This window comes from Alligator mississippiensis, chromosome 10, assembly GCF_030867095.1.
Source record: "Alligator mississippiensis isolate rAllMis1 chromosome 10, rAllMis1, whole genome shotgun sequence".
Taxonomy (NCBI): domain Eukaryota; kingdom Metazoa; phylum Chordata; order Crocodylia; family Alligatoridae; genus Alligator; species Alligator mississippiensis.
The window spans coordinates 19,048,787-19,063,009 of NC_081833.1; the positions used below are offsets into that span (position 1 = coordinate 19,048,787).

Consider the following 14,223-nt stretch of genomic DNA (forward strand, 5'->3'; position numbering starts at 1 on the left):
CTCAGTTGTCTTGCAAACCATACGTTAGCCATACAACCAGCCTTTTCTCCTAGTGCCAAATAATACACTTTGCAGATTATATGATGGAACAAGATTTTTAAAAAGGAAACAAAATGAAAAGATGATAATACTTGGTATGCGTGGAGGGCCTGGTAGCCGGATTGGGCAGGACTACTGTGGTGTTTACTGGAGATACTGAGTCGGTAGTGGAGAACCTCCAGCTGAGAGACAACAGAAACAAAAAGGAAGGGAGGGGGAAAGGAGAGAAGAGAGCAAGAGAAAAAAAACAAAAAACAACAGTGAGAATGATCCCAAGGAGGAGTGGTGGGAAAAAAAACAAACCCAAAAAAACGAATGTCACAAATAAGTCAATGACAACATATCACAACAGCTGCAGCCATGGTATCCTCTTCTCCTCTTGTGCTTAGTTGCTCAATTCTGCAGTCTTCTCTCAAGCTGGGAAAATAATTGACAAATCACTATTGTCAAGTTCCCTTTGAACATATGGGAGTCATGTGCATGTGGGGAGGATGACCTATGACTGTGTTGGCTATGACCCCTCCTGCTACTCCAAAGACAGGTAGGTTTGTATCAGTGACCTAAAAAGGAGTGCAGAAAGACATACAGCTTTTGTCAAAATAACTGAGGCAACCTGGGGCTCATGGAAATAAGTCCAGCCTCCCCATTAAAGCAGACTGCAAGCCCAAAGAATAGGAGAGAGGGACAACCACACAGACTATTTTCAATTGTTTCTGGAAACACTGCTGCAGTTTTCATAGCAACAGTGAAAAGTTACTCCATTAGTAAGCTTGCAGTACACTTGAGAAGTCAAGATTACGGATTCTTGCTTTTATGCCAGTGATGGGGAGATGCACTTTGTCCTCAAGACATTGAGGTAAAGGAAAAGGTGCTGGGTAACTGGAGGTGTGCCAAGTAGTGCAATCAACTGCAGTTTTGGCAGGGACCAGGTAGAAAAGCACAAGGTCCAAACCTTGGATGTCTAGGTAAAGGCAGGCACCATTTCTGTAGATTACAAGTCTGTTCAAAGAGCAAATATTCTCTGCTATTACAAAAATACCATGTACAAAGATAGACATGCCCGATATACAGGCTGACCAGGAGATCTAAAAGCCCAGCCATGACAGAATCTTGTCCAAATAGTGAAATCTTTGCAAGCCTCAGATACAATTCCTTTGACACAGAATTATTTTCTAAAAGCTCATCAACTTAGCAGGTGAAGAGGATACTGGAGCCAGACACACATGTATGGAATAAATTTAAAAAAAATCCAAAACCAAAAACATACACCTACACAGAGACCCAGATAAACAATATCAGGCATCTAAACCAACTCTCCATATCACACCTCCTCTACATTTGAGCTACTACCCCTTCTCTCTATGATCAGTTCGGTTTTTCAGGTGTCTTCTGTTTTGCTTCTACACTGCTGGACGAGCAGCAGCAATGCCACTGCAAGCTCCCCAGCAGCAGGATCCATCTTCTGCATCCGTAATTAACTCCCTCCCATGCTGAAGTGTGTTCTACATGCAGTCCTGAGATCTGTGGCACCTGAGACTGGAAGGGCAGCAAGCAATAGAGAAATTCCAGCAGGTAATTAACTTCTTTTTTTAAAGGTTTGCTGTGACAAAAGCAGAAGCTAAAAGGGAAAGATACTGCAGATTTGGCCCCTGTTGAGCATCTGGGAAACAGACAGAGAGGGGAAAGCAAAATAGAAATGGGAGAACATTAAAACAGAAGGGAGCTGAACTGATGTAAAGAACACAGCATAATAACTGTTGTCTCCAGGGTCACTCTTCACTCAGAAGCAATTTAAAACAGGACAAAGCAGAAAGGATAGTAATTCTTGAAGTAAACTCTACTACTGCTCATCCCCATGTCCTAGCCCCAGTACTGTACCATGACACCAAGTAAGGAAAGATCTTAAATCAATGTGAATCATTTTAATTCCTGCCCGTCTCTCTCTCTCTCTCTCATTTAAAAAAAAAATCAAAAAAATTGGTATTTTAAAATGCTGTGGGCCCAGCAACTAAGGCACTCTGGCATTAGCCCTCTCTCTTTCCAGGCACACAAGTGGACGTATGTAAAGGGGAAGTTTAATAATCATTAAATCATTTTTCTTTTAACGTTTACAGTGTTCTGAGGATTTTTAGTCTCAAGAATTAAAAAATCCTCCAGATTCTGAAGAATTCTCACTTTCAGAAATTCTCTTTTCCCATTTTTATTTGAACAACTGAATTTAACTAGCTTTCTTCAGCCCACTCAGAAACCCTCAGTATGGTTTGTACAAGTACCCATTGCTGAAGAGGCATTCCTGTCTCCATATCCCATACACCCATCTGAGAGTTCTGGAGGTGAAAGTTGGAGCTGGACTGTTTGGGTTTTTTTTGAATGAAGATGGCACTCTCCTGAACCCCAACACAAGGAGGAATTTCTACATGTCCATGACTAGCTATTTTGGGGGGAAACAGTCAGGGATTGATGTAAAAAGGCAGGCAGCCTTTGTTTCCCTCCAATCCTGTTCAGTGCATCTAGGTAGGAACCTTATGTGGCAACAGCGCTCTCAGCTTTACCCATATGTTTCTGCAGTGTAGTAACACTCTTTTACTCAGGCTAAAAGTCATCTTCTGACAAGATGCCCTCATAACATTAGAAAACTAAAGGATCTTAGCCATGGAGGGTGAACAGAGGAGAGAAGTTTAAAGCGATGCATTCATTTTCTGCCTGAACACTGAAGCTTCATGCAAAGACTGTACAGACACACAGAATAAAGGTACTCAAAAGCAAAGCCTTTCCATCACTAGTGCACAGCCATGCTGCTGGGGTTCCTGAACAGAAATCTACCATTTCTAAATAAGACTTTGCAGTTTGACCTCAATCACTTTTTAGAATTAAAACAAACAAACCCAAACCAACTGCATTTCACACCTCCAATGATCTTCCCCAACAAAATGTAACAAATTTGTTTTTTTGCTTAAGTGAATGATCAGAATTTCCCCCTCAAGCAAATCGCACCTTATTCCTTCACAGATGAATAACCCTGAGTAATCCCTCTTTATGTGAAGCTCCATCATGACCCTGAGAATCTTGAATTTCATTAGTATCTCTACCCCCAAACTCCCTTATCTTTATAATGCCTCAAATATTAGCCCTCTTACTCTCCCAATACCAGGTTCCACTAAGTGCATTACTTTTATTTTTGAACAGGCCTGCACAAGGTCTTATAATTTAGTGTCTTATTATTTGATTAAGCTCTTACAGGACCCGCAAGTTTTGCAGAAGCTGAAACCATTTCAGATATCATTAAGGTGAAACACAGGTTGTGCATGTAAATTTGGAGATATGAAAAATAGAATAAGCTTTACCCAATTCAAACCATGGGGAATAGTTTACTACTAACTACAGGTGCACTGATGTATCAGTGCCATATCGGATCGACACCGATACAAGGAAAATTAACAATATCGGCTATCAGCTTTTTTTTGGCTGGTGTAGCCAATAATGTACTGATAAATGTAATGTGCCTTCTGGTTAGGGCCTCAGATGCTGCGTGCAGGCATGCAGCCACAGCATGCACATGGCCAGGTACCGTGAAGAGTGGTGCCCTTCAGGTAAGTCTGTGAAGTGGAAGGGGCATGGGGTAAGGAAAGGGCATAGGGAAGGACAAATCAAGGCCCCATGGTGAGGGAGGAATTAGGGCAGGGGTGGGAAGTGGGACAGAGCTGTGGGTGGCTCATCCAGGGGGCAGCTCCCCATCGCTGTGTGCACCTATGGGGAAGGCATGGGGGGCATGTGCTCCCCCAAGTTTGTATGTGGGCCGAGGGCAGATGTGGGTTGCAGCAGTGGCGAGTCGTGCCTCCTGCTGCCAGGCAGGCAGGGGACGCATGGCCAATTCATGGCACCCGAGGCAAAGGCAGCAGTGTGGAGGGTCCTGAGCCTACAGTGGGCAGCCCGCATCTGCCCTCACCCTGCTTGGTTCCAGTTAGAAGTGTCCCTGCACTTAAAAATGGTGGCAGTGGCACTCGAACTAAAGCTCATTTGATGAACTTTAGTTCAGATGCCCCTGCTGCCATTTTTAAGCACGAGAACACTGATCCCCTGAATGAGCTGCCTGCAGCCCTGTCCCGTTCCCCGCCCCAGGGTCCCATTCACTGCCCTGGCTGGGCAGTACCCTCAGTCCCAGTCCCTGCCCTACTCCCTCCCTCACCATGGGGACCTTAATCTGTTGTGTGTCCCTCTCCCCCTCCCCATGCCTCTTTCCCTCCACAGACTTACTTAAAGGGCTCTCCACGCTGCCCAGCCAACTGCATTCCTGTAAATCAGTTAATCGGATTGGTATCGGCTGATACGCCTGGTGAATAATTGGCTATCAGTATCAGCCAAGAAAATCTTTATTGGTGCACCCCTCCACTGGAATTTAGCTTCTGGAGTGAATAGTCCTCCTCTTCAGAAATACACTACCCAATCTTCAAAATGAGTCGTTAATACATAACATCACTTTCTGTTAGCTCTATAAACAAAGTGTAAGTGTCTTGTATGGCCAAGTTGCCACTGCGGGATTTAGCATATAAATGTTTTATGTTGGGATCTTCCATGAGGGCTACAGTTCCCATGAGTAACACTGTTTGTTGCAACTGGTCCACAATCCCAACTTAAAATAAACAAATACATAAATAAATTCAGTTCTTTCAATGATGGCAGATCTAGATGATATAAGCACTTGTTCACACTATCAATCACTGTTGGAGTTTAGGAGCGTTGACCCATTTGTGTTGAATACTGACAAAGTGGTTTCTCTCCTTTTTACCTATCCACCGAAAAATCTTCTATATGATAGGAGTTTCACCTCAAGAAAAGAAGCCAGAAGCAGGAAACACAACAACGGAGCACAAGCTATTACCTTGACATGTGGAGACTGCATTTTTTGATACATATCCAGTGAGTAATGGTGAAGCCACATTTCAACAAAGATCTGTAAAACAAACATTTTCTTAGGTGGGGAAGAGTGTGAACATCCAAGAATAATCAATCAAATCTGAATGAATGGAAGCCCATGGTATATCACTGTCTAAAGGGGGAAATTATCCTTGTAAAACAGTCTAAGCACACACAAAAGATGGTTTCAGTTATGTAGCCTTGCTTATTTCCAAAGTCACTTTTACTAGATGCATTAATGACAGGATCAAATAGTATAGTATAATTTCATATGGTTGTATCATTATATTGCATACTGCAATTTGCAGTTATGATGCCAAAATATTCTTGCAGTTACACATACAAGACCCCATTAGCTTCAAGCCTGCTGCAGTGGCACAAAAGCAGTTTGGTCCAACATTTATACAGTAAATCAAATCAGCAAGTATAAATGCAAGAAAAATATTACAGCAATATAAACACCATAAAGGGTGAGGAACTATAAAAACAGTTGTTACTTTGAGAGAAAAGCTGGTTTAGCTCGCACACCAGAGCACTCATCTGGGATTATGGTGATCTGGAGTTCTGGCACACACAATTTAACAATTGGCATGCTCAATAAGGACCTATGGCTTCCTCTAAAGGGAGATGTTACTGAGCTCATTTGTGAGCTTTTCGTAAGTATTGGGTATATCTTTCCATCCCTGTCCCTTTGACTCTTCCATCTGTTTTGTTTTCAAACTATTTTAAGGAATAAAAACCCAGTGATTACCTTTAATGCCTTGGTGTCTAAGAGCCTTGAAAGAAAACTTAGTATAAGGATAGATTTCTTTAAGTTTGGTAAAATATTCCATTAGGTGTAAGCACAGAGAGTGAGAGACACTTGTAAGAGGTGCAAATAACAACCTCAGCAGAGGGATCCCCCTGTCTACTTTCTTATTTTTTAGATTACACTAGCACCCAACATGTTTTAGGGACAACCACTTCCTGTATGTGTAGGAAATCACTTATCTAGAAGAATTTGCATGACACACTGACAAATACTGGGGGAAAGAGGAGAGGAAGATTATGCAAAGGCAGGAATCAAATTAAACTCCCCCCCCACCGATAGCTGCTGGGTGAGCAGAATGAGAGGCTGCTTCTTGTACATTACAGACCCTATGCTGGTACAGTGATGCACGGCTTCCTTGTGGAGACGCAGAGTATACAAGCATAGCTATGCCACTTCTGGAAGAATATCAGCTAAAGCAGCAGAAGTTCTCTTATGTCAGTCTGCAGGCACACCAATGCTGTTATCAGCATAGAATATCAGGGAGAGGACATATTTTCCACACTCTTGGCTGATGTAGCCATGATAGTAAAATTTTGTAGTTTAGGCAAAGCCACAGTCAACCAAAGAGTACCTCTGAGGGATGGGCATTATTAAGGTGGTTAAGATTGTAACACTAATGCAACACTGACAAGTTCCCTTTTTTGGAGGGGAGACATCTTCAGCTTTTGACTTCTAGGAAATGTATTTTTAATTATTCCTTGGTGTGGTTTTAGTTGGAAAAGACAATGATGTTTCAGGTTTAATTTTACACGTGGCTTAACACAATGTTATTAATGCTTTGTATAGAAGCCATCAGAATTATATGAATCTCTCAAAATATTCATGAGTCAAATGCTTCTGGTGCCTGCAAGGTGGGTATTATTTCCCACAATAAGGCAAAGAACATTTCCTGCAACTCTGCAATGAACTGTCTGGGGAAGCTGGACTTAAAACTTATATACCCTCAGTTTCCATTCCTGCATTTTATGGGCAATGATTATCTTGTGGCCACACACATTCTGGTAGCTTACTATGCAGTCTATGGCAGTGTTACGTATTAGAAGAGTGTCAGCATTTCAGTTTAGCAACATGGTAAGAAAAGCATTTTTAAAATCAACTTCATATTTGCAATTCTCTCCTTTACAGCAACGTGAATCAGAGTACTCCACTAATGTTAACTAGGTTACAGCAGCTGTAAACTAGTCTATATGGTGAGCCGACTCAGACCTCTCTCCCCCTGCAAAAAAACCACAGAATCATAGAAAAAATAGAGTTGAAAGGGACCTCAGAAGGTCATCTAGTCCAACCCCCTGCTCAAAGCAGGACCATCCCCAACTAGATCATCTCAGCCAAGGCTTTGTTTTACAGGTCTTAAAAACCTCCAAGGATGGAGATTCCATCACCTCTCTGGGTAACTTGTTCCAGTGCTTTACTACCCTCCTAATGAGAAAATTCTTCCTAATACCTAAAACTTCCCTTGCTGCAACTTGAAACCATTGCTCCTTGTTCTGTCATTTGGTACCACGGAGAACAGTCTAGCTCCATCTTCTTTTGAACCATCCTTCACGTAGTTGAAGGCTGCTATTAAATTCCTTCTCAGTCTTCTCTTCTTTGGACTAAATAAGCCCAGTTCCCTTAACCTCTCCTCACAAAGTCATGTTCCCCAACCCCCTCACCATTTTCACTGCCCTCCACTGAACTCTCTCCAATTTTTCCACATCCTTTCTGTAGTGGAGGGCCTAAAACTGAACATAGTACTTCATATGTGGCCTCACCAGTGCTGAAGAGGGGAAAAAAATCACTTCCCTTGACCTACTGGCAACACACCTACCAATGCAGACCAGTAGGCTGTTGGGCTTCTTGGCAACAGGGGCATACTGCTGGCTCATATTCAGCTATACATTGTAACCCCCAAGGTCCTTTTCTGTAGAGCTGCTGCCAAGCCAATCAGTCTCCAGCCTGTATTGGTTCATGGGATTGTTCCGTCCTAAGTACAGGATTTTGCACTTGTCCTTGTTGAATCTCATGAGATTTCTAATGGCCCAATCCTCCAATTTGTCTAGGTCACACTGAATCCTAGCCCTATCCACCAGCATACCTACTTCTTCCCCCAGCTTGGTGTCATCTGCAAACTTGTTTAGGGTGCACTCTATGCCATCTTCCAGGTCACTGATGGAGACATTTAACAAAACCAGCCCCAGGACTGCCCCCCCGGGGGACTCCACTTGATACCAGCTGCCAACTAGACTTTGAGCCATTGATTACTACTCTCTGAGCCCGATGCTTCAGCCAGTTTCCTATCCACCTTACAGTCCATTCATCCAGCCCATACTTCCTTAGCTTGCCTGTGAGAATGCTGGGAGAGACCATATGAAAAGCCTTGCTAAAATCAAGGTACACCACAGCCACTGGTCTCCCTGCATCCACAGAGCTAGTCACCTCGTCAGAGACGGCAATCAGGTTGGTCAGGCATGACTTGTCCCTGGTGAATCCATGCCAACTGTTCCTAATCACCTTTTTCTCCTCCAAGTGCTTAGAAATGGATTCCTTGAGGATCTACTTCATGATTTTTCCAGGGTCTGTGGTGAGGCTGACTGATCTGTAGGTCCCTGAACCCTCCTTTTTCCCTTTCTTAAATATGGGCACTATTTCCAATCATCTGGGACCTCTCCTGATTGCCATGAGTTTTCAAAGATGATGGCCAGCGGGTTCGGAATTCCATCAGCTAACTCAGCACCCTTGGGTGCATCCCATCTGGCCCCATGGACTTGTACACATCCAGCTTTTCTAAATAGTCCCTAACCTTTTCTTTCACCACTGTTGGTTGCTCACCTCCTCACCGAACTGTGCCGCCATTTGCAGTAGCCTGGGAGCTGACCTTGCCTGTGAAGACTGAGGTGAAAAAGGCATCAAAGTACTTCAGTCTTTTCTGCATCTTCTGTCACTAGGTTACCTCCCCCTTTCAGTAAAGGACCCACACTTTCCCTGATCCTCCTCTTGTTACTGACATATTTGTAGAAACTCTTCTTGTTACCCTTCATGTCCTTTGCTAGCTCAACTCCAATTGTGCTTTGGCCTTCCTGACTTCATCCCTGCATGCATGAGTAATGCTCTTATATTCTTCCCTAGTTATCTGTCCAAGTTTCCATTTCTTTTTTGTGAATTTACTTTACTGAAAAGTTCCCTGCTAAGCCAGGCTGGTCTGCCATACTTGCTAGTCTTCCTGCACGTCAGGATGGTTTGATCTCACACTTTCAGGAAGGCTTCCTTAAAGTACAGCCAGCTCTCCTGGACTCCTCTCCCTCTCAGACTGGCTTCTCAGGGGATCCTGCCCATGAGTTCCCTGAGTGAGTCAAAGTCTGCTTTTCTGAAGTCCAGGGTCCAAACTCTACTGCTCTCCATCCTCCCTTTCATCAGGATCCTGAATTCAATCATCTTGTTTCTGCTGCCCAAGCTGCCATCTACTAGTACATTCCCCACCAATTCTTCCCTGTTTGTGAGCAGGTCAAGAAGAGCATGGCCCTTGTTTGACTGCTTCAGCACTTGCACCAGGAAGTTGTCCCCAACCCTCTTCAAAAACTTCCTGGATTGCCTTTGCACTGCTGTATTGCCCTCCCAGCTGTGATAGCCACTGATATAATTTGATAGGTACTGAAGTTAACATAGCAATGTACTTTACATTACAGCCTAACAATTTCATAATGCTTCTTTATATTCCATTAATAAAAAGTGACAGCTGCACCCTTCCATTAAATTAGTGAGCAGCAAGTTAGAGAGGAATGGAACAGCTACCTCATCTTTAGGTAAAAAAAAAGAAATTCACCTGCAAATAAGTTTTTTCCAGCCAGCCTTACCCAGAAGAAATTAAAAGAACATAGAATCAGACTCACTTGAAGCATTGTTTCTGACCTCCAGATCTCTTGGGAAGCAGGGTCTGCATTCACTGAAGGCTGATGGGCAATATGTCGTTTCAGGAGGCTAGTGTGATGCATGCCATAAGAGGTGAAAGGCACTGATGGGGACCTTTAGAGAAAAGAGTGCATAAGTTCCATAGTTTTCAAGCACCAACAAAAGGGCAGGAAAGGGACTGTAAATTGTAACTATGAAAAACTGGACAAAAATTTGTGCCAAAGACAGCCATCTTAACAAAAAAACAGCATGGTAGGATATGGCAGCATGAACAAAGATAGCAACATCAAATGACTTTCAAGTTGTCTGGTGTCAGCAGTGAAGTATTACACATAAGACATTCAAATTATAAAAAGATGGAGCCATTTTCTTCTCATCTGTGGTGAGAACTCAGTTCAAACAAGCCAGCTTTTATGACCTTTGCCTGTACAGTCTAGCACTGACACTACATATTTAACCTGATTAGCTGTTACCTGGGAGCAGGTGAAGGGATGGTTCCACCAGGATTGGAAGAAGGTGGAGGAAGGACACTGCCTTCTGTGGGGAGGAACCACTTCAGGTACGCATCCACCAAGATGAAGTATGCGCTATTTGAAGTACTGACATGATGGGTGATGGGAGTATTCTGAAATATGTATATAGCACATATTTACATTAAGATACATTATTACAGTAAATCAGTGGACACAGGGATATCAAGACCTGTAGTAAAAATCTGCTAAGTGTCATTGTATACTTAATGCAGAAATTACTGGGTGAATATCTATGCTCTGTGTTACACAAGAAATCAGCTAGGGCAAGGCTTGACAACATTTTTAGTTGGACTGCTAAAAACACCCTAACCTTGACCCACTGCTTATCTTGGTGTGCCAGAAGCAGATGGCTGGGGAGCTGTGAGGGGGCCTGATCCTTGTTGCTAGTGGCAGGTGCATGAGCGCATCTGGGTGGACTGCAGGGGAGGGGCCAAGACTGCAGTGTCCCTACCCCTTCCCCATGTGTCCCAAGGCATGTGTGCAGCTGCTGCCACCAAGATGCTGGTGCCAGGGCTCTAGTGCAACTGCTCGTTGCCTGCCCGCCACCTGCTTCAGCTGCCCAGAGCCTGGGTCAGCTGTGGCAGGCAGCCAAGAAGCTGCAAACAGCTGCACCGGGCTCCTGAGTCCTGGCTGGCTCTGTGACAGCAGTGGCTGCATGGGTGCCTTGGGGTGCACAGCCAATAAGGGGCTGGGGGCAGTGCAACCCTGGCCTCTTCCCTGCTGCCCACCCCAAGCTGTGTGCGCAGACGCTTCTGCAGTGGAGCCTGACTGGGTGTCTAGAGCCTGGTGCAGCTGTTTTCAGCTTCCCACCTGCCTGCCACACCTGGCCTGGGCTGTGGGCAGCTGCTGCCTGCCATGGAGACTGAGCTATTCTCAGCAGGGCTTGCAGCCTCCCCACCGCCCGTTCCAAGTAGCCCAAGTTCCGTGGCTAGTGGCAGCTGCCCAGATCCCAGGCCAGCTGAGGCATGCTGTGCAAAATAGCCTCACATGCCATGTTGGCATGCGTGCTGGGGGTTGCTGACCCCTGGGCTAGGGATTCACAGCATTCTGTTCTGCTTTAAAGAGGTATGCATCATTACAGAAGAGCTTGCAAAAGCAGTATGAGGTACACTTCATATCAAGGAACCATCACAGATGAAAGATCACAGTTAGATGCTGCTAAAAGACAAGGCAAAGTTTAAATGTATAATACCATGTAAGAAATCATGCAAGTTTTTACAACAAAGAGATAAGCACCATACTCAGTAGGTATAAAGTAACCATGCACAGGGAGCTTAAATGATTTCTATATTTCAGTTATCCTTAGCCACAGGCTATGGAATATAGCACGGGTGGTCAACCAGCAACATGCATGCCACAAGTGGCACGGGAAGCCTCTGCAGATTGGCATTCAGCAGACTGAGCAAGGAACAGAAAGCAAAGCAGCAGATGGGACAAGGAAGGGGATCAGAGTGGTAGTTGTCAGGCTTAATTTATGGCACACCTGACAAAAAGTTGCTCCCCACTGGACTGAAGCCTTGAGAACCATTAATTTTCTTCCTTTATAGTGATAATGTGTATAATTGCTGGCTACGTTTGAAACTTAGCCAATGATATTTATAGAGTAATAGGTGTGTGATCCAGCTAACCTGAATCTTGCATCTAAAGCCATGTAGGTTCTTAAAGTGCCACAAAGAAAGGGTTTGCCAGAGTGGTGCTGTTTAACAAAATATGTACTTACTCTCTGCGTGATGAGGCTAATTGCAAAATAAAACATGTAATATTCAAATGGATCTGGAGAGACAGAGTCAAGGATACACAATACAACTAAATTTCACTTATTGGCAACATGTGAGCATTTGCTGCCTTGATTAGACTGCTTCCTATACCCAATCTAGCTAGTTTAAAGGTAGCTCTGGTGTTTCTATATTATATTGCAGTGTGCTAGTCCCTAGCAAAATACACAATGCAGAAATATTTGCAAAACAGATACAGTTTGATCAGTGACTTGAATGAGACCAACATTCCACCCATGTTGTTCAATAGAATATAGAGTTCAGTAACTTTAAATCTGGGCATTCTCTTGCAGCATTTGCAGCATAAACACTGCAGCAGTGAGCTAATACAGATCACTGTTGAACAGAGTCAAATAAAAGGAGAATAAAGCAGAACTTGTTTCTCAACCTGTCAGATTTAGTTACTTAAAATATTAAAAGGTTTACTTAAAATGAAAGTTATTTAAAATATTAGAGAATTAAAATAGTGTAAGCCCTTAAATTAGTAAAAGGATACTGAGAGCTAGGTTCAAACCTAGGCCACCAGATGGAGGGAACTGGACTTTGTTGTGGTACAGTGAGCATTCTGGTAGGACTCGTTCATGTATTGAGGCCTTCACAGGACCCTGGAATATAAGAAGTAATGAGATAATGAATAGGCTGCTCAAAATAGGCTACTTGAATGAGGTTTTGAGAATGCATTCATGTATTCGGTTGTAAAAGGATTCCTGGTTCTAATACTAGAAGCTAGCCTTCGGGTAACAATGGAAAAAATATTTCACACAGCATTTACAGATATTGTTTTGCTACGGGCAAGTGTTACATTCCACATCTAGGAGAACATTTAGTTTTCATTACACATGGAGGGAAGTGTCTTCAGAGGTATGAAATGTGGTTACAGAAAAAGTTGCTTTCTGACAAGCTTGAAAAAGTAGTTTTAAAGCTCCATATCTATAAGTCATTGAGATAATAAATCTAGCCTCTCTTTCAGTGGCAGAGCGGCAAATAGAAAGTTCCTTAGCTGAACAGCACATACGTGTGCTTATAGTAATACAAGCTAATAAGAACAACTTCCTATACAATCTATAAGGATGGAAAATTCTCTTCTTCTAACAGACCTCTAAATATTGGAAGTTCTTCTTCAGAGCATGATCTCTCGCTCTAGACCCTTCACCAAACCCAGGGTATCTGACAGCAAGAGATATTCCAATAGCTGCAACAACAGGATCTTTTTCTCTTATTTACAATATTTACTGGTTACTTACTGGGAGATAGGAAACTGGAAAATCATATCTATACTCCTCTGCTTGGAGTTTGTAAACCAGCTTCATCATTGGGCCACTGCAAACAAGCATTAGAGGAAGAAAGCCACAATAAATCTCTCTATGCATCTTTCATAGATGAGTGTTTGCACAAAAAGAAACAAGTCAAGGGCTGGGTTATTGATTCCCCTTACATTTTTCATCTGCTTCAAAATGAGTGAGTTTACCTTGGATCCAGGAAATCCAGGGCAATAGCATATTCTGTAGGATGTGTTCTTCCCTGCAAGGAGCGAAGATTCCAACCTACAATGATGCCATCCAGGCTACCAAAAATACTCTCCACTAGCCATGGAAAGATGGCATGCAGTTCCTTCAGGGAAACAGCCAGGAAAAGGGATCAGGTCAAAACAAACAATTTCTAAGGCAATGAAGAATTCAACAGTGATCATCAGTATTTTGTGTGTCACAACTAACAGGGCTAGTGTCCTCATTTTTGACACTTCAGGAAAGGATGAAAGATATGATTTAGGAATGTGATGACTTTTAATTACTGGAAAAAAAGATATGAAACTTTTGAGAAATGATTAAATTCAGAACACTTCATTTGAGGACCTCAACGTTATTTGAAAAGGTGGGAACGAAAAAGGGTATTTGTGTAAGCCTACTGAAGTATAGCTCAGCATGGATTCATGAAAAATAGTAATTGTGTACCTTGGCAGGGAAGTCTTCAATGACTGTTTCCAGATCATGGCACCTCTGAGCAAAGGGCTTGTTCACACAATCTGCCTTCAAACTCGCCTATCATGAACAAAATTCTGACATCAGAACACTTCAGCAAAAAGACTGCCAAAACAGACAAATATTGGCAGAATTCCCTAGATCCAGTATTACATACCGCTCCCACAGCAAAACAATGCCTGTTGATGTTGCTATAGCACTTGTTTATTTACATTCTAAATTGGCTGTTTGGTGGAATGTGAATGGGAGCTACTCTCACCTCTAGTTTTTTTTAATCCACTTGG

General features: G+C 43.1%; 1 protein-coding gene across 2 annotated transcripts in view; it reads right to left on the reverse strand.

Moving 5' to 3' along the window:
• The window catches only part of SMPD4 (sphingomyelin phosphodiesterase 4), a 29,279-nt gene that overhangs the window by 13,976 nt on the left and 1,080 nt on the right, over positions 1-14,223 (reverse strand). Inside the window, exons 3-11 of one of the 2 annotated variants that reach the window (XM_014593684.3) lie at positions 13,913-13,999; positions 13,429-13,571; positions 13,205-13,280; positions 12,457-12,565; positions 11,906-11,958; positions 10,126-10,277; positions 9,634-9,766; positions 4,919-4,990; positions 132-221 (exon numbers count right to left, since the gene is read on the reverse strand). In XM_014593684.3, the coding sequence (XP_014449170.1) occupies positions 132-221; positions 4,919-4,990; positions 9,634-9,766; positions 10,126-10,277; positions 11,906-11,958; positions 12,457-12,565; positions 13,205-13,280; positions 13,429-13,571; positions 13,913-13,999 (915 nt within the window). The remainder of the gene's footprint in view (positions 1-131; positions 222-4,918; positions 4,991-9,633; positions 9,767-10,125; positions 10,278-11,905; positions 11,959-12,456; positions 12,566-13,204; positions 13,281-13,428; positions 13,572-13,912; positions 14,000-14,223) is intronic. The other variant, XM_019493668.2, reaches the window with a different exon arrangement.